The 26,425-nt window shown below is 51.2% G+C and overlaps 1 protein-coding gene across 4 annotated transcripts in view; it reads right to left on the bottom strand.

The window, feature by feature from the left end:
• The window catches only part of COL15A1 (collagen type XV alpha 1 chain), a 100,627-nt gene that overhangs the window by 50,810 nt on the left and 23,392 nt on the right, over positions 1-26,425 (bottom strand). For all 4 annotated transcript variants that reach the window (XM_034664189.1, XM_034664187.1, XM_034664188.1 and 1 more), the window contains exons 3-7: positions 13,694-14,241; positions 12,457-12,531; positions 10,904-10,984; positions 5,220-5,367; positions 1,277-1,386 (exon numbers count right to left, since the gene is read on the bottom strand). In XM_034664189.1, coding sequence (XP_034520080.1) covers positions 1,277-1,386; positions 5,220-5,367; positions 10,904-10,984; positions 12,457-12,531; positions 13,694-14,241 — 962 coding nt within the window. The remainder of the gene's footprint in view (positions 1-1,276; positions 1,387-5,219; positions 5,368-10,903; positions 10,985-12,456; positions 12,532-13,693; positions 14,242-26,425) is intronic.

Below are 26,425 nucleotides of genomic sequence, written 5' to 3'. Positions count from 1 at the left end.
AATCATCGAACTTTACATCGGAAACTGGGGATGTACTGTATGGTGACTAACATAATATAATAAAAAAATCACTAAAAATAAATAAATAAATAAATAAATTTGGGGGGGTGGGGGTCGTTCTGTTTTATTTTGCTTTTGTTTTGCAAAAAGTAGCTCTTTTGGATATTAAAACCACTAAGCTGAACAATGTTAGATTTCCTTGCTGCAGGACTTTTAAGGGAGTCTATAATAAGGAGGATATAAAGTGGAGTATTTCCCAAACGTATTTGACCAAAGAACCTTTCTCCTACAACATGAATCCTTGCAGAATTATTGTCTTCCCCCCAGAAAAGAGAAAAGATGATGTCACAGATTTTAAAATGAGACTCTTTCTGCCTCAAATTCAGCTGAAGTCACAAAGAGCTTACACGAAAGTACAATTAAGAACAATTCATTGTGCGATTAAGTACACTTCACATGCTAGAAGCAGGAACCAGACCACTTGCGTGGGATGTACTAAGAGACAAGGAAGGAAATCAGTTCTATCAGGGTTAGCCCGCCACCTGCCTCTGGGCTATACAGGAAAAGGTAAACAATTCCTTTGGAGACAATCATCAGTGTGCTAGGACTTTCTCCTACCTTCTCCCCACTATAAACCATTTGCAAGCTGTGTTCCTTGGAATTTGGGAAACAAGGGGACTGAATTTTGATGTTATGCTGGACTGGACTTTGGAAATAGCTGTGAAAATAGGTTATTATCAGGTCGTGACTGGGAGAGCCTGAGAAGTGTCTTGAGTTTTAACCCAGGATAGCAGAAAGAATGAGCTGAACCTGTGGAATTTTAAGCAGAGGTTGTTGTGAGAAGACATTTGCTTTAATTTCACACCTTACTGTGTCTAGCATTTAAAAAACTGGCTTTACGGGTGCAAAAGCCAATTACACAACAATGGGATGGACACGCACAGGTGCAATCAACCTGATTCTGTCTTGAAGGGGCTCCAAAGGGAAAGGCTGTGTGTCTTCACAAATGATCAGGAGGGAGGTGGGTACCGAGGCAAGGACCCGGCACGCATCCCCCAGGGAAGGTGTGAGGACCAGCTTGTGCTGCATCTCCTCCCCCTGTCCTGGGGCTTCCCTGGAGAGCCTCCTGGGCCCTGGGTCTCCTTTCCTCTGTATTGTGACATTCAGTGAAAACCCTCTTGATTCTTCACCATGCCCAATACAAGTCACCATCAAGTCTGAAATGAGCAAACAGATTGACTACTGACTTAGCACAGAAAATTCACCATTCACTCACCTCTTCAGTGACCTGAATGAAGGACCCATCCCCCGAGCCAACATCTGTAACGGGGGCACCGTCCATGCTATGAATTCCCTCCACTGTGTCATTCAGGACCTCACCGGACCCTACGGAAACAGGCATTCTGTAATTAATAACTGCATTTTGTAATCTTGGAAAAGAATGAAGTATATCTTTACCTATTAACTTGAAAAGATGCCCATAATACAGGATGAAGAGGGAGAAAAAATGATGTTGAAGGGCAGTATCACCCCTGCTTCCATCACAGGCTCCACACCACCTGCACGGTGGGAACCCGGCTCTGCCGCTTACTAGGAATGTGACCTGTGGCGAGTCATTCAACTGGGGCCTCAGGTTCCTTGTCCATAAATTACGAACGATTCCTATTTTGCAAGGCTGTTTGGAAGGTTACATGCTACAAGGATTAAATAAGTTAATACAAAAAAAGCACTGAGGATAGCCCCTAAATTGAGTTAGCAATTGAGTTAGCAAGTCATAAATGTTCACTGTCAGTGTGGCTCTAAGTGTATAAAGGGGAAAAAACTATGGGAGTATACATGTTTTTTTAAAAGATTTTATTTCTTATTATTTATGAGAGAGAGAGAGAGAGAGAGATTGGGAGAGCATGAATAGGGGGCCAGAAGACAGAGAAGCAGGCTCCCCGCTGAGCAGGGAGCCTGATATGGGTCTCCATCCCAGGACCCTGGGACTGTGGCCTGAACCGAAGGCAGGTGCTTAACCGACTGAGCCACCCAGGTGCCCTGTGAGTATATATGTTCTATCATCATTATATATATATATATAATCATCATTATATAATTAATACGATTATTAAATAACATATGTAATATACAGATACTTATGTGTATGCAGACAGACCACACAAAGTTGGCTAATCCACAATGCTTAATACTGGTTTCCTCCAGAGGATAGGAAAGGAAACTACTATCTTGGAGGGTTCATACAACTCTGCATCGATTGAACTGTTACCGCAAACACATATCTCTTTTGCAATTTAAACAAGTGAGGGGCACCTGGGTGGCTCAGTCAGTTAAGCGTCTGCATGTCCCATGCAGTACCTCATTTAATCCTCCTGCTAGTGCATCCGTCCTACCCACAAGGACCTTCCCACCACCTGGCAGCTGGAGGAGCAGAGCCAGGACAGGAATCCCACGTTTTCAGTCTGCCCACTAACACCCCACGGCACGCATGTGCTGCTCTGACGTGCGCATTAGCACCTTATAATGATTAACCCCATTTTGTGGCTGAGGAACAGGGTCCCACAGAAAGTAAGTGACTGGGTGGGGCCCTGAGCCAGGTCAGCCTGTCCCGGCGTCAGGCCATGTCCACGTGTGCTGTGCTCATGCATGTCCCATGGTAAGAACAGTGTGGGCCGAGGAAGGCGCTGAAGGATCTCCAGCAGGCATCGTCACTCTCCCTTGTCCTCCCGGATCTGGCCACCAGGGGGTGCTGTGCAAAGCAGCAGGCCAGAACCCAAACCTCTGAGTCCCCACTCCTTGGAGGATGTTAAGTTGGGGGGTGGAGGGAGGGGTGCCCTGGGCCAAGATGGTGTCAGGAAACTTGGAATAAAACTACTAGGTGGCTTCCCCGAGACGGGGGCAGGGTTCAGGTTTCAGGCCCCTTTCTCCTCACCATCTGGGCTGTCTACCCAACAGGAAGAGCGGGAACACTTCCACAAGCTTTGTCGCTTCTGTTTGGCCTTTTCTCTGCCGGTAAAGGAGTCTGGCTGATCTCAGGGAACAGAAGAGTGGTGCCTGGATCTGCGTCCCAGTCCGTATTTGGCCCCCACCTCCTTTGCACTGACCCTCCAGTCTAGGAGAGGCTCTTGCCTGGCCCTGCTGTCTCTGCCTCCCCCTTTCCCTCCTCCGAGATCCTAATTCCACCCAGGAGAAGAGCATTCACAATTCCTAAACCACATCCCTGGCTGGATTCAATCCTCTAAACTACCTGGGAGGCAGGGATCGTGAATACTCCCAGGGGGCAGTTAAAGAATCTGAAGCTTGGGACCCCTGGGTGACTCCATCGGTTATGCATCTGCCTTCGGCTCAGGTCATGATCCCGGGGTCCTGGGATCGAGCCCTGCATCAGGCTCCCTGCTCAGCGGGGAGCCTGCTTCTCCCTCTCCCCTGCCCCTGCTCATGTGCTGTCTCTCTCTCTCAAATTAATAAATAAAATCTTAAGAAAAAAAAAAAGACTCTGAAGCTTGGAAATATTAAGCAACATGCCCCAGGCGCAAGAGCAAATAGGTAGCTGAGCAGGGCTTCTGTCCAAACTGTCTGCTCTGTCCCCGTCTTCGCCAGCAACACCCCGACTCTGTGCGTGTATTATGACTGTATTAAATGATGAGACAAATTTTTTCCTATTCAGTACTGTATACCTTCTCTCACCCAGAGACTTCCCAATTGAATTGTTAAAATAACATGCAGTTACTGATGGCAGGAGTGAAAAGATGAATGATACATATGATTACAGAAGGCTTGTTAAACACAGAAGTAAAGAAAGAAAAGCCACCCACAATCCCACCACCGAGATAAACACTCAGAACATTTTGTTGTCTATTACTCTAACACACACACACACACACACACACACTCACACACACACTGCTCTACATGGCTATATATAAAAAGATAGAAATAATATATTCAAAATCAGGGTTACAGCACACATAGAGCTTTGAAATCTGCTTTCTCGTGAAGTACAGCATGAGTCTGTCCCTGGGTCATCACATCTTCTGCATCCCCAATATCAGGGCCGTACATATACGTGAAAGACAACTTCCCAACCAATCTTTTCTGCAGGCAACGTGGGTTTCTGCCCTTGTTTTCTGCCCTGCATATGGGCGCTCTGGCACGGGCAGTAACCTCAGTCTGAACCAGATGCCCCTCTGATAAAGGGTGGGAAGTGCAGACCCGTCTCAGGCCTTGGACACATATCACGCTGCTGCCAGGGGGGTCACAACAGATCTTCGGTTTTGACCAGTGTCCTCTGTACACGTCGGGGTACAAGGGTCAGTAGCGAGGCCCTGGATGGGTTGCCAAGAGGCCAGCACTCGCCCAGGCCTGCTGCTGACCAGTGAGTGCCTGCCTGTCTCTCTCTGGCCGCCAGTTTCCCATGTGTGCCCCACAGGAATTCTGATGACCTGAGCCTATCCTCTGAGAGTCAGGAGTTTGCAGCCGAAGCTGGAAAGGGTGGGGATTCTGGAGTCAGGCCTGGGCACGGGGTCCGTCTCACCACTCACTAGCTGTGTGACTGTGGGCATGTCACTTACCTTTCCAAGCAACAGTTTCTCCACCCATAATATACTGGCCAATAATACCGAGCGGGAGATGGACTGTCAGGGCTGGAGATGAAGTATGTGAACACTCGGCACACAGTAGGTACTTAATTAACAGCAACAATTACTGCAAGCTTTTCTGTTGGAACTCAAGCCCTCCCAGAGTCTGGGGGTTAAAAGTTCAAGTATCAGGAGCACCTGGGTGGCTCAGTCGGTTAAGGGCCTGCGTTTGACTCAGGTCATGATCTCAGGGTCCTGGGATCCAGCCCCACATCAGGCTCCCCGCTCAACAGGGAGTCTGCTTCTCCCTCTGCCTCTGCCCCTCCCCCCTCTTGCACGCACACGCACACACACTCTCTCTCTCAAATAAATAAATAACATCTTAAAAAAAAATGTGCAAGTATCCAAGTTCAAATGCAGCTCTGCCATTTACAAGCCAAAGAGCCCCAGCTAGGTAACCTAACTTCTCTGTGACTTGATTTCCCCATCTTGTCTATAAAACAAGGATGGTTATAATTCCTCCCTCGACGGACCGAGGGGAAGGTTAAATGAGAGGCTCTACGTGGCATGCATGGTGCGGGTGGGCGCACAGGAATCCCTCCATAAAAGAGCACTGGGGGTGATGGCGCACTGAGGACTTGCCTTGCTCGGGGCTGCTGTGCACGGTGACACTCGGGTTGGTGGTTTCCGGAGTCCCCTCAGGTACAGGCTCACCAGAAAGCTCTGTATCCTCGGAAGGAGGCGATGGAGTTGGAGGTGTGTTTATGGGTTCAACTTTTGCTTCTTTAGACTGATGGGAGGAAAAACGAGAGCCAAAAGGATTTACTTGGGAGGAAAGCAGAAAAAACGGCGGTGGTTTTCATTGGAGGAGATAACACATCCACGACACGCTGAACAAAGCCAGAAAAACGTGTGGACCTGTCTATTATATACGCAGGCCATCACTGAACCTCCCAGCCCCTGAGAAAGGCGCATGATGGGCTAATGAAATTCTGCAGGAAGATTCTGCTCATCTTGGCTGAAGCTCGTGCACAAGGACCCTGCATCCCAGCCCAGCCCAGACGAGGTGCCCAAGAAAGACCTCTTAGATGAGGGAATGAATGAGTAAACAAATGAATGAACCAGGCTGTCCCAGTAAAAACTATACAAATCCAATCCCAGATGTGTACTGCATGCCCATGAAATATAAGACGGGTGTGACTTCCAAGGAAACTTCAGGATCTGGGCAGCTTTTCCAAAAGCAGTCAGTGTCTTAACTAACTTTACCAAGTAGAGAAAAATGAACAGACAAAATGCCCCAATAGCTGGAAACATAGAGCAGCTTCAAGATCGAGACAGAAATCCTGATGGGGGTGCCACAAAGATCACAACACCATCCCTAGACCCAGGATCAGGTAGCAGTTCCTAAGCCCAGGGCTTGGGGATGTTCAGACAGTCTCATCCCTTTCTGAGCTCAAGGAGTCGTGGTGAATGGAAGGTGGTGGTGAATGGAAGGATCTGCTGACCAGTGTTGGACCTGTGGTATGAATAAGAAACAACTCAGCCTGAGACTTTTAGGGCTGATCTCTTATGGTAGCATGACTTGCCTATCCTGATTAATAACAGAAGGTTGTTTCCTTAATGTCAGAATCTAGTGTACGAACGATGAATCTCTGGTCCATCAGAACGAAGGGGATTCTTACGGGCACCATGACTTCAGATTCAATGGTTCAGTTCTTAAATCAAATTTAGGTCAAATCTCTGTGCTCCACTTACTGGCTATGTTTCGTTGGGCAAGTCACGTAACCTTCCTCCTTTGTACAATGGGACAAGAGTGACTTCTCACAGGGCAGAAAGCACGTGGAGGTGCTTGGCACAGAGCCAGGCCTATAGTATGACCCCATGCATGGTAGCTATTATCTATATCACTGGAATTTTAAATGTTTGAAAAAGAACAACCCCTTAATGGTGCCTTTCTCTGGGTGTTGGTATTAAAGGTGATTGCTTTATCTTATCTGCAATTGCAGTTTTTCCAATAACAAGTTTGGAATATTTATGTATCAAAAATAAAATATAGGTTATTGTACTGTAAAATCTCCAGGGTAGAAGCAGGAAAGGAAGCCTCCAAGAAGTTGGGCCTTAAAGACTGAGGAGAGTTACAGAAGGCAGGGATGGAGGGAGGCACCAGCTAAGAAGGGACACAGCACTGTCAAGGCCTGGCTACCTGCACCTGGCGAGGGTTCGAGGGCTTGGGGAGGGAAGCAGGAGGACACAGCCAGGGGAGGCAGAGAGTGGGGAGGCCGGTTCTTGGGTGAGAAGTCTGACCTTGGACCTGGGGCCTTCAAGGGTATCAGGCTCAAGAGAAGTGTATGCTTTGGGGAGTTCACTCTGGCACTAATATGAGTATGGATTTGAGGGTTGGGAGTTGAGGTTTTGGTCCGGAGACCAGGAGGCTGCACAACAGAGACCCAGGGAGGCTGGAACCAGGGTGGGCAGTGGGAGCAGAGAGCCAGCGCTGCCACCACCGGGAAGCTGTGAAGAACTCCATGCGGGCTTTCCTGCTCCTCCCCAGCAGGGTGGTAAGAGCTCCCCCCAGGCAGCTCCTCTCCTCCCCCTCTGAGGAGCAGGGGCGCTCTCCTGTGGCGCTCTGAGGCTGTCCCTGCTGGTAGCAGGAAGCCAGGTTGCTCTGTAAGGGACTTGAGCTTGGGGACAAGGCAGGCAGGGCAGGCAGGGGCATGGGACACGGGACAGCCGGGTAACATGGGCTGAGCTCGGTTCAAGATGGCAAAGGTTCTGTTACATGAAATCACTGACTCCAGCCTGTCCGCCAAAACCCTCTTTTGTCAAACTCCCAAGAAGTCCGCTACAGACCCCTATTCAAGGCAGAGCGTGAATCTGGTAAGTTGACCCATGGTGGTTCAGGCCAGGGGTCCTGCCTCCAACAAGTGGCCGTTGGTTTTCAGGGGTTAGTGTGGATGCGGAACCTGCATGGCTGATGACGATGGGACTGTCGAGTCTCAGGACTTTGTATTAAAAACGCAGAGGTTTGCTGAGTCTCTGTCTCATTCACAGAGTTATTCATTCCACATGTATTTCCTGAGGCCCTATTACATGCCAGGTCTTTAGCTGACCCCCAGGGATACAGAAATGAAGAAATAAGACAGGGTGTCTACCCTTACATTGTTGGACTAAAGGGACACCCAGACTCAGATATAGTGTGGTTGAAGGTGACACGTGGGACAGCAGAGGCGAGAGCAGAGTGCAGCATCCTGAAGGAGAAGTTAGGAATTGGCCAGGTAGGGTGGGGGGTGCAGGCAGGGCCCTCCAGGCGAACAGACCACGGGGGGCCAAGGCCTGGACCAACGGGTTACAAATGTTTACAGAGCCTGGGAAAACTGTGAGCATGTAGGTGTGGCTGGAAGAGAGGTCCTGCCTGTGGATCACAATCACCTGCAGAGCTCTCACAACTACACTGTCTTGGACCTCACTCCAGACCCCCAGAATCTGAATGTCCAGGTATGCGGCCCAGAGGCAACTGTCCCCCCACCACTGCCCCACCATCACCCGCCAAGACACACTCGCAATTTTGATGCACAGCCAGGGCTGAGAACCACAGGGACATTAATTCTAACTAAGCATGATAGAACTTTCCAGAAATGGAAAGGTGTGTCAGCAGAAGCTGACTTAGGGGGAAGCGTGGGGTAGCAGGGACTCCTGCCCTAAATGGGGAAGGAGGTGAGGAGGGCTGGCTTTTTAAGTCCCTGACGGCTCAGGCAGCCCATGATTCAGTCTGCTGGTCATGGCTTGTGTCTTATGGGATGGCAGGTTGGAAGGGGTGAGGACAGGGAAGTGAGATTCATTCCAAGAGAGAAGCCAGACAGAGATGGGAGGGGAACATCTGTGAGAAGAGGGAAATTCCCCCATGCTGGAGGGGTGGCCATGGAGCGGAGCCATGGAGCCCTTCCAGGAGATGGTGACGTGACTGACAGCACCCTAGACCTGAGCTGGAGACCTGGCTCGGCCACCTCCAGCCTGGGAAGCCCTGGGGACAAAGCTCTTCCCTCCTCTGTGCCTCAGTGCCTCCTCTGAGGAATGACTGCAAAAGCACCCCCAGTAAACAGCAAAGGAAGTGCACGCTCCGTAAGGGCCAAGCTGGCAGCCTGCAGACGGGACTCTGATACCAGGAACAGACCAATTCGCATCAGGACCCACAGCCTAGAGAGAATTCTGTTAAGGACTAAGGGCAACCACAGCAGTTTGGCATGTCCTGCAGCCCTAGTCACCAGCCAACCAGGAAGCAGGTGGTGGGAAGGGGGCCCCAAGAAGAACGGGGCACTCTAGCACAATAAACTTATCAGTTAAGAGCGACACCCACCACCACGCACTGAGTGCTGCCGCACTCACAGGACCATGTAACTCACACCAGTCTGGGATGCAGGCATGCTCATGGCCAACAGCCAGTAAGGGTCGGAGCTGAGCCACCCCGGTGGGACTCTGGTGTGCACCAGTTCTCTTAATACCACCGAGGACAGGGGGGCTGGGAAGTCTAGGAAGGAAAGTGTTCGGCGGGGCCCCAGGGGCCACTGAGTCCCTCAAATGACTTTTCTCTTCTCCAGACCCTGGAGGCATGTATTCCTTATTTCCTCCCAGCTGCAGCGTGCTTGCATACCTACCCCGTGCCTGCGGCACTATGGCCCGAGGTCCTGACGTCACCACTGCCTGACCTGGCAAAGCCACCCTGTTCCCTGAGCGTCCGCCACCACCTCCCATGCAAGGTTGTTGCAAGGATTAAATCAAGTCACGTATACACAAGCACCAGGCACACAGCGGGTATCGAGAAATGCTGGTCCTCTTCCATCCCTTCCCTTTTTCGACACCTGTCCACAGCTGCGCAGCTTCAAGGCCTCCTCCACCAGAAAGCCCTCCCTGACCAGTCTCTGCCGCCATGATCATCTCATGCTCTCAAAACTCACTCCCCGCTCCCGCCCCTCTTGCAAGGCCACCACGTGTTACTGACATCTCTGCCTGGGCTGGCCTCATGCCTAGCTGTGAACTGGTGCACTGGGGGACAGCATCAGGCAAGAAGGCCCAAGGGACCACCACTCTGTGCCCCGCTGCAGGTGCCCTGGACACACCAACCAGCAGGGGGGTGGGGGGAGCAGAGCTGTGGCACACAGGGTTACAACACTGTCCAGAGCAGCCAGAACCCCCATCACCGCCCAGGCCACCTTGAACCCTTGCCTCTTCCACCTCGGCTGCCCCAGAACTGGCTGTGATCCCAGGGATGAGCCCCTGCAGCATGGCCCAGGCCAGAAGCACAGGGCTGTGGCCTGGACCCTGGAGGGGCATTGGGGGCCCGTGCTCTAGCCTCACTCTGCCCAGGCACCCAAAGGCCAGCCTCCTCCCCAGTCTGGACCTCAGTTTGCCCATCTGTACAAAGGGCAGCTTTCCGTATACCTCTGTACAGAGAGAGGGGAACTTTAAGCGCTCCTCCCCTCTGCCCTGCACGAACAGCCTACGGTTCTATTCTGCCCCACCCAAACCTCTTGTCACCAGAGGTCTATAGCCTCTGCCTTATCACCATGTCCTTGCTTTCTTTTATCAGAGATGGGTCTGTAAAATGTGTTAGACTGGTCGAAGAAATTGCTGGGCTTCTGTGTTCAATGACTCAGACACTGCTGGCTGTTTTCATTAAAAATGGGCTCCTGCTGTCCCCACGGTCTGACTCAGTGCTTTCAAAACCACTTCCTTGTCTGGGCCGCAGAGTACATTCCCAGGAGGGAGGAGGATACCCGCTGCGAGGATAGCCGCCTTTCCCATGAGGCCGGAAGGGAGCTCCTGGGAAGACTCTGCATCTCCCAGGAGTGGGGGCCCTGGCTTCTTTCCCAGAGCCCACAATCCAAACCAAATGTGACACCAGCCACCATTCAGGGTCACTTCCCTTGTGCCAGACACCGCCTGAGCCCTGACTCTGCACTGCTTCATGTGACCCTCCCAACACCCCTTGGAGACAGGACTCTGATTAGCATTTTATGGAGGAGTCGCTGAGGCTCGGAGAGATGGAGTATGCTACCTAAGCTCACAGAGCCCGGAGGGAGGAGAGCACAACATTTGCCTTGGACAGTCTTCTTGTGGCCACAGCACAAGGTGGCCCAGAGATAACAGGCATTCCAGGGCAGTGGGGCTGTGGCCAAATGCCCCTGGCCAGGACTTTCCTGACCTCCCCACGTGAGCCCACAGTTGAAACTGCAGATCTAAGAACAGAGATGTCAGGCCCGGGCACGCTCCATTAACTCTGGGCCCCTAAAAGCCGGCCAAGCAGGTAGAGCACGGCAGCCAGTACTCACCGGGGCTTGAGTGTAGGTGACAGCTTCCAAGGTCTCAGCGACTCCCTCTGTCTCCTGAAGCCCGCTGGCCTCTCCTGATGCCTGTGTGGAGACAAATCATGCCAGCAAAGGGGAAATCACAGACGGTCACTCCTTTGGAGAAACTGCATGTGTGTGTGTCTGTGCGTGTGTGTGTGTGTGTGTAAGAGAGAAAGAGATGGACAGAGCCAGAGAGAGGAATTGAGAGAGAACACGTCTACAGTGGCTATTCTTTTTGCTGTTCCTTCCATACTTTATTTTGCACGTGGACAAAAAACTACAGTCAACATACAGTCTCTCTACCATGCCTACTTTCATTTTGTCCAGGTCCCTTCAATCTCTGCCAAAGGCACTGCCATGTGCATGGCTGTTACAGGAATGTTACGTTGGAGAACCGTGATGTTTGGAGAATGTCTTCCTATTGCTACCTTATCTTCATAATAAGCTGTCTGATGTCAGCCAGGGAGCCTGGGGGCCATCATTTTGTAAATAATACGTTATTCTAGGACTCTTGGGCAGCTTCTACTTTTCCAGTACCAACAGCAATGCAGAGGGAAGGGAATGAATATACGTAAGGTTTCCCTCTCTCCCAGCTTCACAGGACATGGCCTCAGGGAGAGCAAACATTCTTACAGAGCCAAATTCCATCTCTGAAGGGCTTTCCCACTAAATGGGCAGCATTTTTTTTTCTAAATAAATGAAATCAATTTACTCTTTGCTTTGGGGTTGACACCCCCCCCCAAAGAGAAACAGATGTTTTAGGAATATGGCAAGCTATGCTTACCTCTGACTTTTTGCATCAAGCTAAGGCTTCTGCCTGAAAGGCCTTTTCTTCCTCATCTGGCTGATACTGGCTTATCATTGGTCAGGTATCAGCTCCTCCCTCGCCTAACTCTGGTTCCTCTTCTTTCACCCTTGTGCCCCCACCCAACCCGGAGAGCTTGGGTTTGAAGACCTCCCAGGTTCCAGTCACCCCTGGCTCTGTCACTGCCTCTGGGCGTGTAGGTGTGCGCGAGCAGCTTGAGGACAGAGACAGTTGCCAAAGTATCTGATTATTTCCAGCATCCTCCAGGACTGTCACCTAGCAGGGATTCAGTAGATCCTGGGGGGAGGGAGGGAGGCAGAAGGGAAGGGGGCGTGGAAGGACCCATCTTTCTTCCCTAACACTCCATCCCCAACTTAGGAACAGATTCATTTGCCAAGCCTAAAAGCTAAATTTAGGTTCGTTTTTATAGGAATTTACACTCATGTTTTAGAGTTTCTTGGCAGGAAGTCTGGAAACCAGGCCACTGACTGCCACAGCCACAGAAGAACCTAACACCTTAGAAGAAACACCACCCACCCCCGACCCCCACCCCCCACAAAAGAGATGACTGGAGCTCTTAAAAAAAAAAAAATTAAGCCAAAAAGCCCAAAATAGGACTTGAGGCAGCGCTTGACAAGTTGAGAGATTTTAGAGACTGTGACGTTGGGGAAGAGGAATTGCCTGGGCGTCCAGCCCTCCCTGGCCGAGGGCAGGGGAGATGGAGGCTCACCGAGGCTTCTTCGGCTTCACACATCTCCTCGGGGATCCTGGGGTCAGGGTGGACCATGAGCTGCTGTATGGAGCCCTGGGGGAAAGCATAGGGTCAGAAGCCACCACTTGCTCGTCCACGGCACAACCACTAGCGGCAAGCATGATTGTTCTTGTCCCAGAGACCAGACCACCAAGTGAGAGGGCAGGTATGAGAATGTGCTGCCTGTGGCCACGACAGTGGAACAAGCCAGCTCCCGGACCGCTCTCGTTTCAGGGGACTCTCCCCAGGCCAATGTAACGTGAGCTCCACTAGCTGGAGAAGCCCCTGGAGACAGACTCCCAGCGGCCTCCTAAACGGTCCCACGTCCTCAGCCTGTCAGTGGCAGGCCCTAGGATGCCCATCTCCCCTCTCCCAGAAAGTGTCTTTCCCCTGTAGCTCGAAGCTCCTTGGCTGGCAGGCCTCGTGTGAAGAAGAGCGGCCAGCCAGCCTCCCCGCCTCCCCTCCCGCCCCCTCTCTCCACCCCTGACAGTTCATTCTCCATGACGCTCCCAAAGTGAGTGTGGAAAAGTTGTAACTGGATTTTAACTTCTTCAGATTCACTCACGGTCTCCCACTGTACTACAAGCAAACCCAAACTCTGCCCCCGGGCACCATCTTATATCAGTTAGCTAAGGTATCAGTAAGTATGTGTGCTGACCAGACGCATAACCACAGTAACAGGGATGTTCTTAGAATGGCTTAAACATGCACAAAAGCCTGTTTTGACAGGAAAGTTAATTTTCTGCTGTTTTTTCAGGGCACATCGTCCAAAAGGAGAGAGAGAAACGACTTCTCCCTCTGGCCTTCTAGCGTCCTCCACCTTTGCAGAAATTACTTACATGCACCTGGCACTCCTCTCCAAAGGTAAACAATTGTTAAAGAAATAATAACCCTTCCTCTTTTTATAATGTCTTAAAATGCACACAGAGCTTTCACTCAGACCATCCCACTTGACTCTACCACTCCATGGCCTAGGTTTTCTTATCCTCACGTACAGATAAGAAGACCCAGAAAGGATCAGAAAATCCACGCTCTGACGTCATCAGGCTACATTGGAAACAGGACTGGAATCTAGGTTTTGGGCTCCAAGACTAGTGCTCCTCCCACCCCACACACATGCCTCTTTGAGCTATAAGAACAAAATAATAAAAGCAATTGCTTGTGTTGATTGCCCGCGCGTCCAGGGGCCTCCCCGAACCCCAGGGCTTGGACTCACGGTGAATCTCTCCAGCCCCGTGGCTCCTGCGTTGCCCACGAAGATTCCCGCACTGGGCTCAAAAGCCAAGGCCCGGGAGGACCGCTGGAAGGGGACGTGGCTGTGCTCCTCGCAGTCCACGAGGAGGGTCACCTCCTCGCCCTGGATGATCACCGAAAAGTGGTTCCACCTGTGGGTCATCACAGGCACCAGGAAGGCAGCAGCCTCGTGGGACACGTGGGAGCCTGGCTCTGTGTAATAGAGTATGACCCGCTGGCGGCCATCCTCCACACCCGAGAGCCGCAGGCCCAGGTAGATGACCTTCTGGAAGGCATCAGTGATAGCAAAAAGCACACCGCCTCTGTCGCTGCTGGGCTTCACCGTGACGCTGATGGCAAAGTCTCTGAAGAAGGTGGGTGGGATGAGGGTCCTGGCCGGGCGGCCGACGTTGGCACCAGGCCCGAAGCTGTAGGCCGGGAAGCCACCATAGCCCGTGACGAAGGACACGGAGGAGGGCAGGGGGACACCGATGAGCTCCGTGAGGTCCAGGTGGCCGTGGGAAGCCGACTCTGCAGGGAGGGAGACAGAGGCCACGGCTCACACATATATTCTACTATGCTTGGAAATGGGAAAGAAAGAAAAAGTCCCGAGTGAAATGGGATCCCTCGGAAACCCCACCATAATTCCTTAATTACCGGTTTTCAAGCTTTTTTGACAATGACCCACAATGAGAAACATATTTATATTGCAGTCCAACATGCCTGTTTCAATAAATATGTATCTGTAACACCAAGACAATGTTCCATAAAACATTATTTACCTTCAATACTCACCAGGCACTCTGATATTTTCCTTTTGGGAATTCTTTTCCTCTTTTATTTTACTAAAAGCATGCTGGAGGGGCGCCTGGGTGGCTCAGTCAGTTAAGCGTCAGACTCTTGGCTTTGGCTCAGGTCATGACCTCAGCATCGTGAGACTGAGCCCCCGATGGGCTCCATGCTCAGCAGGGAGTCTGCTTAGGATTCTCTCCCTCTCCTTCTGTCCACTCCCCTCAAATGGACGAATAGAATCTGTAAAAGCCTGCTGGCAATGATCCACTAAATTGATTTCATTACCCACTAAAAAGTCCTGACCTGCAGTTTGGAAAACATTTTTAAGTATGTCCTAGAATATCCGCAGACTATATAACGTTCTCCCACCCATTTACAGATTGTTCCTCATTTCTTTCTATAAAACTGGGTAGGTTTGTTTTGTTTGTTTTAAATGAGGTCTACTGTTGAAGTGCCCCAGGGTATGGGGAAAAGCTGGGACAAGCTGAAATGTTCCCAGACCTCAGCGCGGTTGAAATTCACATCATCATCATGACGGACTTTCCCTGAGTTCTTCTGTGCAGGGCTCTGCTCTAAACTCTTCACATACATTAGCTCATCTAATCCTTACAACAGCTCTGTACCCTTAGCCTCATTTTACTTCAAGGAGAAGTTAAGAAATTTGCCCTGGTTCAAAGCCAGAGCATTGACTCCAGAGTCTGAGCTCTTATCTGGCCGAAATCCTAGGGCTCCTTTGTGGAGGCCTAGAAAGTCACCCAGGCTCGGTAGCCTTGATCTGCCCAACCCTGGTGCCCTGGGAGCAGGCTTTGGGCTCGCTTGCAGTGATGGGCACACATTCCCAAGGAAATGCCCACGATGCCAGCAGTGAGACAGGAAGGCACCTCTTGGGGACAGGTGGACAGGACCCCTGCAGGCAGGACAATGGACACACAGGACACCTTGGCCTCAGAAGTGAAGCCAGATTCTGAGGACTCAGCCCAATGAGAAGGGCTGGAGTCAGTGAGGGTCAGAATTGAGCAGGGTCCTTCCCCAGAGGCCAAGGAGCAGAGCAGACCCCTGGTGACTGCCTGGGCTACAGCCAAAGGCCAGAGGACCCTGACAGCCTGAGTGACCGCAGGGGACTTGGGTTTGTCTCCAGAGAAGACCCAAGCCATTCAAGGGCACTGCGAGTAAAGCCCCATCTGACAAATCCAGACTGCCTTTCAGTTTACCAACTTGTCCCTGTCTGACAACTAATTAGCCGTGTGACCTTGGGTGAGTCATTTCACTGCTCCAAGGCTGTGTGTCCCCCTATGATATGGGCCCCATGAAAATGAGTAAAGGAGACCATCCGTGTAACCCTGGTAAATATGGTGGTGATGCAATAACCATTCACTACTCTTGCCTTTGATTGCATCCACTCAACAAGCCCAAGAGTTTGATGGACAGGGGTCATTGACCACACTGTGCTGACAAGGAGAGAGAGGCCTGGACACCCTGCCTCTGTGTCCTGAGCCCCCCACACAGAATAAAAATGTCCAGGTTTTTCATACATGATTTTACTTAGTTCTCACTGCAACCCTGGGATTAACTGCCACTCTCCCATCCTACAGATGAAGAATGAATGCTCGGGAAGATGGAGTGACTCCCTGAGGTGACACAGTAAATGGCAGATGTTTTCAAGCCATGACTGGTCTGACCTCAGGCTGGTTCACTGCCTCAGTCTCTTAAGACGGGGGCTCCTTCCCAGGGGTTCTGGAGGGAGCTCGACCCGTCAGTCTGCCGTGCCAATGACCCTTTAGCAGCGCAAGGGTACAGCTGAATTCTGGGTGGCCCAGCAACTCAAACTTCCCTGGAGGATGGGAGAGAGAGAGATGCCCTGACTCCAGTGCCCCACCCCCGGTCCCCCAGAGAAGGCTGCACAACGTCAGCAGCCAGCCTGTGTGTGTATGTGTGTGTCACAAAATTAGTAGAAAATATTTAGGATCTACCAAAAAGCATAAATGATAATAGGAGGCCCATATTCAATGTTAAAATGGTCAATTTTAAGTATTTATATTTTGCCATGATTTTACTCCATTTTAAAAAGATGTTATTGATTTCTTTGAGAGAGAGAGAGCGAGCACAGGCAGGGGAGAAAGGGAGAAGCAGGCTCCCCACTGAGCAGGGAGCCCAACGTGAGGCTTCATCCCAGGACCTTGGGATCATGACCTGAGCCGAAGGCAGACGCTTACCCGACCCAGGCGCCCCTATATTTTGCCATGATTTTAAACAGGAGTAATTAAATGAGAGGATTAAATGAAATAGGAGGTGCAGCATTGCTCAATCATGGTGGGAATCATCACCATCATCATCACCATCTTTGATGTTCAGGTTCTGAAAGGAATCTCCGAGGGCCCCTGATACAATCCCTACCCGAGACGTGTTCACCCCACACTGTCCACACGGCAGCCACTAGCCAAGCATGGCTTTCGAGCACTTGAAATGTGGGTCGTCCCAAGGAGCTGGGCCACAAGTGTAACATACGAACTGGATTTCAAAGACTTCCTTTGGACAAAGGAATGGAAGATATCTCAGTAATCATGGCATATGGGTTACATGTGGAAATGATACTTGGGGGAAATACTGGGTTAAACAGAATATATTTTTCACTAATTTCTGAGGAATACGATGAAGAACAGGCACGTGTCCACCCTCTGCTGGAGAAAGTACTGATGTAGCAGAATTTCTCCGATGCTGTCCAGTCCTACTCCCCCGGCCACGCCCCGAGGGTGGCCTCTCTGAGGCCTGTGGTATGCACATGCCCATGCATGACTTTGTATGTTTACTACATGAGCACGGACGTGCCTGTCACAGAACGTGCCACCACCGTGCATGTCTCTAAACCTCGGATCAGTGTTGGTATGCTGCGTCGACTCGTCTGACGCTTTTTTTTAAATATTACAATGTGTTGATTGGATATATTGCTAAATTGCAATCTGATCACCACCACAGCTTTAGCTAGCACCTCCCTCAACATCACATAATTATCTTGTTTTTTTTTTTTGGTGGTAAGAACATTTCAGAGGCCGCTGTGCCCACCAGCAGCATATTCTTACCAACATTCAGGGGAGGCAGGGAGAGGAGCTATGGGAGCGGTCTGTGGGGCTTTTCAACTAGAGCGATAATGTTTATTTCTTAAACTACGCAATATTGACAAGTATTCATTGTAGCACTGTTTATAAAACATGTCATGGAAAATATTTCGCATTTTCGCAAAAAAATTACCCATCCTCAACGAAAGAGCAAATCTGATCAAGTCACCGCTCTGCGGAGTAGCCTTCTATGGCCGTGCAGCCAGGGCCCTGGTTCTAGTCTGGTCTAGGCTGGGCTGCTGCCTCCTGGCTTGAGAAGCCTTTGTGGTCCAGACCCAGCTGCACTCCCTGCTCCCGGGCATGCCCTGAGCAGTCCCTGGAGAGCCCCTGGCTGTGGCAGGCCCTTCCCCTTCCATAGCAAGTATGTTCCCCTCTGCCGCCCACCCCATCTCACCCCACCCAGTTACTCTGCCAGAAGAACTCCTCATCCTTCAAGACTCAGCCCCGGCCTCACCTCCCCTGAAATCTCTTGCTTCACCTCCTGCACCCACATCCTCGTCCCCTCTGGAGGCTGCATTAGACACCCTCTCCGTACACATTGCGACCCTCTGTCATAGCCGTCAGCACACTGCTGGGTCACTCGTCTCTCTCCCCATTAGACGAGGATGACAAGGACCACACCATTCATCTCTGCGTTCCCAGTATCCAGCCTAGTTCTGATGAATGAATGAATGAATGAATGAGTGAATGAATAAATGAATGCATGACTAAAGTCAACCCCCTCATTTTATAAAAAGGGTGAAAGGGAGATTAAAAGAGGGAGGGGATTGCTGGCTAGGAACTCAGAGCTGATTCTCCATCCAATGCTTTTCCTCTTCAGTTTGCAACTTGCATTAAAACAGGAATTTTAAGTATGAGAAACCAGAAGGCATACATGAAAAGGTTGATAAATCTGGTTAAATTTAACTGCACCGAAATTTTTCAAGTTCTGCAGAGCAACAAAAATTCCCAAACTGGTGTCAAATAAAATCCCAAACTGGACAAAAATATTTGCTACATATATCACAGACAACAAACTAATTACCTTACATATAAAACAGGAGAGCAATAGCCCCATGGAAAAATGGGAGAAGAACAGGGAAATTCTTTCCACCATAAAAAAAAAATTAAAATGGCTCTTAAACATGTGAAAAAATACTCCACCTCTCTCAGGAGAGAAATACAAGTTAAGGCTACAAAGAGATACCATTTTCTCTCTCAGACTGGGCGCACATCAGAATGTCAGATAGTATGCTAGACTGGCAAGGGTGCAGGGAAACAGACCATCTCATGTGTTGCTGGTGGGACCATACCCTGGTACAATGTCTGTGGGAGGCACTTTGACAATATTTATCAAAATTACAAGTGTACATGGACTCTTTGATCCAGGACTTTACTTCTATGGATTTTTTAACAGATAAAGTTACATGTGTGAAATATAAAGCATGTACAAGAATATTCATTGCAGCATTGTTGAAAATGTATCTAATTGTCCATATCTGGGAATGGTTAAATAAATAGTCAGTAGTTCTGATATACCAGGTAGCCTTTAAAAAGACTGATTTCTTAGGTACTAATACGAAATAATCAACAAGATGTATTAGGTAAAAACAGACCAAAAAAGAGGGTACAGAGCAGAATCATTATCAGTTAGAAATACATATATTAATACATATTTCATATATAAATATATATATTAAAAATATATGTCAGAATATTTCTAGAAGGATACACAAGAAACTGGGACTAGAGATTGTCTCCAGGGAAGGGAGCTGGTGGGTGGGGAACAAGAGACTTTCTCTTCTCTAGATACTCTTTTGTACTTCTTGAAATTTTATACCATATACATGGTGTGAAAAAGACATTTCCATATTTTAAAGACATTAACTCCTTCCATCCCCTTTTAGAAATTATAAAACCTTCTCTCCTTGTTTGTCCTCAGATATGGCCTGTCTCTGGAAAGAAAGGGGAGAGAAAGAGTGAAAAGACAAGAAACAGAAATAAAAGCAAACACCCCACTGAGATTTCTCTTCTCCCCTCTGGGTTTAAAGATAAAAACAAAACCAAACCAACAGCACCCTGATGACAGCCCTGCTTTCTTTCTCCCTGAAGCTCTTCCTCCAGGTCCAATCTCCCCCTCCTGAGAAGAAGGGAAGCCCCTTTCTGGAGGGCCGCTCCAGCTTTGGAGAATGTGCCCTTCCAGGGGGACTAAATGGGCGGAGCTCTCACACAGCCAGTGGCTGGCTACCAAGTGGTGTCCCCACGGTTTCAGGGACAGGTGGGGGTTCAGGGGACCTGGAGGCAGAGGCCGAGAGGCCGGGAAGCCGGCTTAAACCAGCCCAGGGCTGCCGTGGCTGGTCCAGCCCAGGCTTCCACGTGGCAATTCTGGGAATCCTTTAGTCCTCAAAGAATCCTGCTTTAAAAAAAAAAATCGCAAAACTATCCAACCTCCTTGTTTTATAGATAGGAAAATAGATGGTCAGAGGGAGTTCCATGACTATAAGCCACAGGCAGGAAGTGGCAGATGAGTCCAGGGCAAAGATGGACAGAGGGGAGGTGTGATTCTGCCATGCTGCCCCAGCCCCTCCGGGCACTGGTGGTGGGTTGGCCATCTGGAGAGTGGGCAGAGGAAGCCACCTGCAGAGGAGAATTCTTGGCACTGGACAGAGCTGGGTTCGGATCCAGACTTTGCCATTTACCAAGTGGGCAGTCTTTGGGTGGATGACTTAGCGGGATGTGGGATATTCAGCCCATCTCACATGTGGGGAGCAAATAAAACGAGGGATGGGAAGTGCCAATGCTCGGCAAATGGTAGTGACTGGTATTCTATTTGACTGAAATGTATAAGCTTAGCAAAAAGCAAAGTCGGCAAAGAGAGGCCTCCCTAACCACCCCCTGCCCTCCTGCCCCCAGGCCCCAGCCGTGTGAAGGAAGACAAGTGCGCAGGAGCCTGGCCACAGGCCTTGTTTCCGCTAGGCTGGCCACAGAGAGAGCCAAACTACAATCTGCAGGGAGCCCAAGTCAGCCCAGCTCTGCTCTCAGCAACCTCTACCTCCCTCCAAATGCAGTGTCCCGTGGCGTGGCATGGTGGGGAGCAACCCCTGGCCTGGAGTGACCCATGCTCGGGGCTGCACCCGGGCCTGCTGGCTCATTTCCCCTTGGCTTCTGCAGGAGGGCCACCTGCTCGGGCGGCCACCAGGGAAGGGAGAGAAGCCAGGGAGCCAAGACAAACAGGCCCAGCAACTTGGTCCACAGGCTTGTCCTGGGATGGCTCTGTGCTGGGTGGGAAGTGGGAGGGTGGGGATCACAGCTGGTGGGAAGACGTCGGAGGGGGCAGTGCTGACAGGGGCTGGAACTCTGGAACTCTCTGGCCTCAGGAACCTCGGAGCCCTTCGTGGCAGGGGGCCACACTTCTCCACAGATAATAACACCTATTCTCATAGGACAGCTGTGTAACGTGAGTGAAGTAATACATCTAAAATGCCTGGCACAGGAAGTGCCAGGCTCAGAATCTGAGGCCCCAGTGAAGGTGAGCGATAGCAGGCTCAGGCGCTGTACCTAGCAGGGACCTCAGTACGTGCTCACCCACCACCTGGAGTTAGGTCTAAGCTCCCTCCCATTCCCACGATGCTAGGTCCGCGGCCCAGGGGGCCCTCCAGGCACGGACACAGCCATGGGGCAATGAGAGAGGCCCGCAGTGGGGCGGGGGGTGCAGGACCCTTCAGTTGAGTCCCAGCTCTGCCACTGACTCCATCTGTGCTCGTGAGCAAGCTGTTCTCCATCCCTGACCTCAGTTTTCCCACATGCACATCAAGGAGTCAGACAACATAGCCATATAGACATATTCTAGGCATCTTCACTGCCTTCCAAATACCTCCTGGGACTGACTCTGACTTCAGTCTTCATCTCTCACTTCATTAATACATAATGATAGCTTCAGCTCCAATGCGGATTTCTCAACCCACTTTTCCAATCCATGAATTGATAACGTTTATAAAGTCACCATATTCTGCCTGTGTGATGCTGGGGATACGATGCTGAATCTAGAACTCAGGAGCTCAAGAAGCTCATGATCTAGGTGTCTTGGTTAGCAGTCACCCATTCATGCTACTTACAAGCTCCAAAGCCTTCCATGGCTCCCTAGTGCCCGCAGGATCAAGTCAAAATTCCAGTGAGGACACCCTCTGCTTCATCTCTTCATTCTCCCCCTGCCCCCGTCTCTGTCTCTGTGTGTGCTGTTCCTTCTATTCCCATCTTCTCAGAGCGGAATCATCTAAGAAGAGACCCACCCTCCCACTTCCTGCCCTTGCTCAACTGCGCTCTGAGACCCCAGAGCCCTCCTCCCCCGCTATATACAGAGCCACAGCATCAATCCCTCCTCTAAATACTCAATGCCAGTGCTGTGGCCTGAGGACAGGGGCCAGATAGAGGCCCCTGTGCCGCAAGTCCTTGGCCCAGGCTCCTAAGCACAGCTCTGGGCAGCCCCTCCCGAGGGCACAAGGGAGGAGGCATCAGACGGCTTTAGAGATGGACCAGGCAGAGGAAAATCTGAACAGTCGGTCACTGCAGGGTGCAACTTTCCTCCCAGGGGTCCAAAACCAGTTTCCATGGAAACCAGGGCAGATTCTTAGCGATGAAGAAACAAACAGGGCAGGGTTCAGGTTTTCCTTCCACAGAGATGACAGCAACCTGGCCAGAGGAGGTGAATCACAGGAACCCTTCCCTCTCCTCTTCACAGCCACAGACTCCAGGACATCTGGCATCTCTCTTCCCCAGCCAAGCCTCGGTTTCTCCTTCTGTGTAATGGGCTGGTTCAGCCCTTCCATCTGTGGGGTGCTGAGGCAGTGCCCAGGGTTAGTCCGGGCTTTGGAGCCTTGCCTCCCTAGGGAACTGTATTTGGCTTAGCAAAGCTCCATCTCACAGATGATCATCTGGGACCTGCGCCCAGTGCTCGCGCTTGTTAGCATTTAAGGCCGGAAGGAGCTAAGGAGCGTTCCTCTGGCTCTAGGTCAACTAGGGCTGCAGAGAAGCCAGACAGGGAGGGAGGCTGGAGACACCCCAGGATGATGCGTGCAGCGGCCCCTGGTGGCCAGAGGGAGACCTGCGCTTCCATGAAACCCAAGGAAGGTTTCCCAAGCTGCAGTTGGGAGGGACACTCACTGCCTGTGCCCGGGGAAACTGGGAGGACAGGGATTGCAACAACAGAACCAGAGTCAGAGGTCTGGGAGGGTCCCAAGAGAGCAGGCCTGAGGTCATGCAGGCTGCTGTGGCCAAGCCAGGCCTAGAACTTAGATGCCTACCTCCTATCCTTTTCACTTTTCCTGTTCTGGCTGCCTGGGAAAGCAAAAGGTGCCCCCAACCCACATCTCTCATTCCACTTGTGGCTGTGAAGACCCATGGGACACTTTCATCAGCTTAAAAGGGGACCCAGGACTTCTTCAAGCTGGTTAGTGTATTCCACTGGAGACAAGGCTCAAGGGGTCCAGAGGACCCCAAGTTGCTGTGGCCTGGGGTTGGAGCCAGTAGGCTAAGGGAGTGTAGGTAAAGTGGGGGTGACTACCCTGAAAGCCCCAGCAGGGCCCTCTGCACTTAGGCTCTGGGGAGAAAGGGGTTCCCCAATACCTCTTTTGCTCCAGCAGCATAAACTGGGGAGCCTCAGAGAACCAAGTGTCCCTCCTCTTGCTCCTTCTCAGGCCATCCTGCCTGGGAGGGTGACATTTGTTCATCTTCTTAGGACTACTCTTTCCCTTTGGATACCCCTACAGGGACATGGCCCCTGAGGACTCTGGGTTATCAAATCAGACCTCCTGGCCCGTGGCTTCCCTTCCTCTCACTTCCCCACAGAGACAGGAAGCTGGGAGTGCAGCAAGCCACAGACTATGCAGGAAGAGTACAGCTCACCATCTGAAGAAGGAGTTTCCTCCACCACATACCCATCAAAAGGCCATGTTCAAGGGTTCTGTGTGCACATGTCTGCTGTTGGGGAGTCTGACCCTCTCATGACAACTCTGACCACTGCTAGACAGTCTTTAGTCTTTAGACCTCTTTCTCCTGATGGACTGAGGTGGTCTCCCTTAGCTTGACCCCGCCAGGCTGAGCGCTTCTCTGTACTCTGGGACCACACACAAGTCGGCCTTGACTTTTGCATCATGGCCTCTCAGAAGCATGGGGTGGAGGAAAGGGCCAGCCTGGGAGGCAGACTGCCACTAGCTCAATATATGATCTTGAGCAATCCCTTCTCTTCTCTGAGCCTCAGGATGACGGTTTCCAGAGGCCCCTGCCAGGCCTGGGAGTCTCCAATCCTGCGTCCTTCTCGTCTCCGTCTATTTTCCAGTTTCTCCAACCACTCTTCACCGTCCGTTCCTCCAGCCCACAGCCTTCAGGCCTGGAAGGAATGACTCCAACAGGGAGCAAGACAAACCCAGCCCTCCCCAACAGACTTCCTCGTCTTTGGGCAGCACAGCCTGGCCGGAGGCATGGAGAGCTGTGCCCAGGAAAATGTCTCAACACTGCCTGCGAGGAAGCATCGCCCCACCCAGGCTGGAGCCCGCAGAGGCTCCCGGCTCTACCGGACTCCCTTCCTGAGGAAAAGGAACACACCAGAGTTCATGCTGCATGGGATCCAACTGCACCCAGCAAAGATGCAAGAAGTTCTTAGAAAAACCTGTCACCCAATGCATTTCTTAGAAAAAGAACCATTTTCCTGCCGGGGGGGAAAATCCTGGATTAACTTAGAAAGGAGACCTGGGCTTGGCAACAATCAAAGACCTCATTTTTCTGAATTACAGAAGAGCATTTTTCTACATGTAAACTTAGAACGCCTCCTTCCCTTTTCCGGTTTTCATATATAGCATAGGAATTTCATGCTCAATGAAGTTACTGTGTGAGCCCTCCTCCCTCTCTTTCTCTCTCTCTCTCTCTTGCTCTCTCAGGCCTTTGGCCTAAACCGAGAGAAGGATGGCTTTGAAGGTGCCTGGACGTGGGTGGAGTCGGTCCAGGTGTGGGCACTGTGGCCTGTCTGCCCCACCCACCCGACGGGAAGGAGAAGTCATCCCCCACCCAGCACCCTCTCTGGCTTCCAGAGCATCCCCTCACCTGAGCATGCCCCCCGCCCCCCGCACCAGAGGGGAGGCAAGGCATGATCATTCTCTCATTTCAAAAAGGAGGAAATCAAGCCCCAACCTACCTTCAGGAGCACTGAAGACTCAACACTGGGCTCTGCCCATTGCAAGCCACGGCCTCCTGTGCTGCTCTTGGGACTCCTCCAGGTATAGCTGCATACCTCTCTGTCCCCACGGTCCCCACCCATCCCTCCACCCAAACACCCTCATCTCTCTGCATTCTGCTGGTGGCCCCTTCCCTCTCTATATAATGACACATGGGCTTCTAAGCATAGACCATGCAGACCCATCTTAGACTCCAGTGCTGGCAGAGCCTGGCAAGGATGGCCTATGAATGAAGACAAGAAGAAGGACGTCAGCAGCAAAGATTTACTGTGGGCTTGCTGCATGACAGGCATGGTTCAACGAGCTTTCCATGCATCATTTCACCTTCCTACCGACTCTCTATGAGGTAGATAATATTATTATCCCCACTTTATAGGTTAGAAAACTGAGGCTTGGAGAAGATCATGACCACTCTAAGGCCATGAGGGTAATTAACGGTTAAAGTCAGGATTCAAATCAGAATGGGTGGTACAGCACAGCGTGAAGGTTCCAGCCCTAGCCATACATCAGAGTCATGCAGGGAGCTTCTAAAAAGACAGAGGTCTGCCCCTCCTGCCCCTCCCGCCTGGCCCTGGGGACCCCAGTGTCTTCCAGGGTCTAGCCTGGGTAAGTCTAATGCCCTCTCCCGGCAGGCAGCCACAGGTAAGTGTTACCCCTCTCCCCCAACCCCAAGCTTGGCTATCAGACAGAGCTGGGCTGGAGTCCTGAGTCTGCCACTAACCCATGTATGGCCTTGGGAAAGCCACTTCACTCCTCTGAGCTGTATGGGGGGGGCAGCAACAGAACGGAGTCAACGTGAGAACAGCCAACACAACGAGGGTCATGCCTAGCAGAGGGCTGGCACACCTGAAAACTCAGGACCTACTGTGGGTCCTAGCTAACTCGACCGGGCCAACTCTGGGCCCAGGGCTCCCACACTCTCCTCAGCCAGACTCCACTGTTAGCCAGTAAAGAATTAATAATATAATTGGATAAGTCGGCCCAGCAACTAAGGAACTGAAGAGTTTAGCCTGGAGAGAATATATACAATGACTCCCTCATTCTGTGACCCAGGTCTGCTCACACGCGCACACACACACACACACACACACACACACACCACCCCCTTGGACTAGGCAGAAACCGGCTCCAGTGCAAGAGCCATGTGCAAGCCTCAGGAAGCATGTAGTGGGTCCTGCTGTCTTGCTGCGGTGAAGGTCTTTTACAAAATTTTTCCAGAAATCTGGGTACACAGCCACCTCAGGGACCACATGCACCAGGTGTCACGTGAAGGCCGGCAGGTGTGGGCAGGCAGGAGCATCTGGGAAGAGTTTTCTAATCAGCTCTTCTCGATGTATGGACCTTCCTTTTCCATTTGGGGAACAAAGACTCTTTGAGTGTGATGAGGGCCTTGAATCCCGAGGATGACATCAACTGCAATGAGTCATCACTCCCGGCAGGCAGCTCTGGAGGACACAGCTCAGGGCACCGTGAGGAAAACTCATGGAAAACGGGCATGGAGGGGACGGGGCCTATCGGGGCACCTGAGGGGCACCGGATAGGAGCACGCAGCTGCCTGCTAGCAGTGGGCACCCGGCAACCTGCAGCTCCTGAAAACCGCAGCGC

The sequence above is a fragment of the Ailuropoda melanoleuca genome, chromosome 7, assembly GCF_002007445.2.
Source record: "Ailuropoda melanoleuca isolate Jingjing chromosome 7, ASM200744v2, whole genome shotgun sequence".
NCBI lineage: Eukaryota > Metazoa > Chordata > Mammalia > Carnivora > Ursidae > Ailuropoda > Ailuropoda melanoleuca.
Note: the sequence above shows the minus strand (reverse complement) of the source record. Positions and strands in the feature narration are given on the sequence as shown.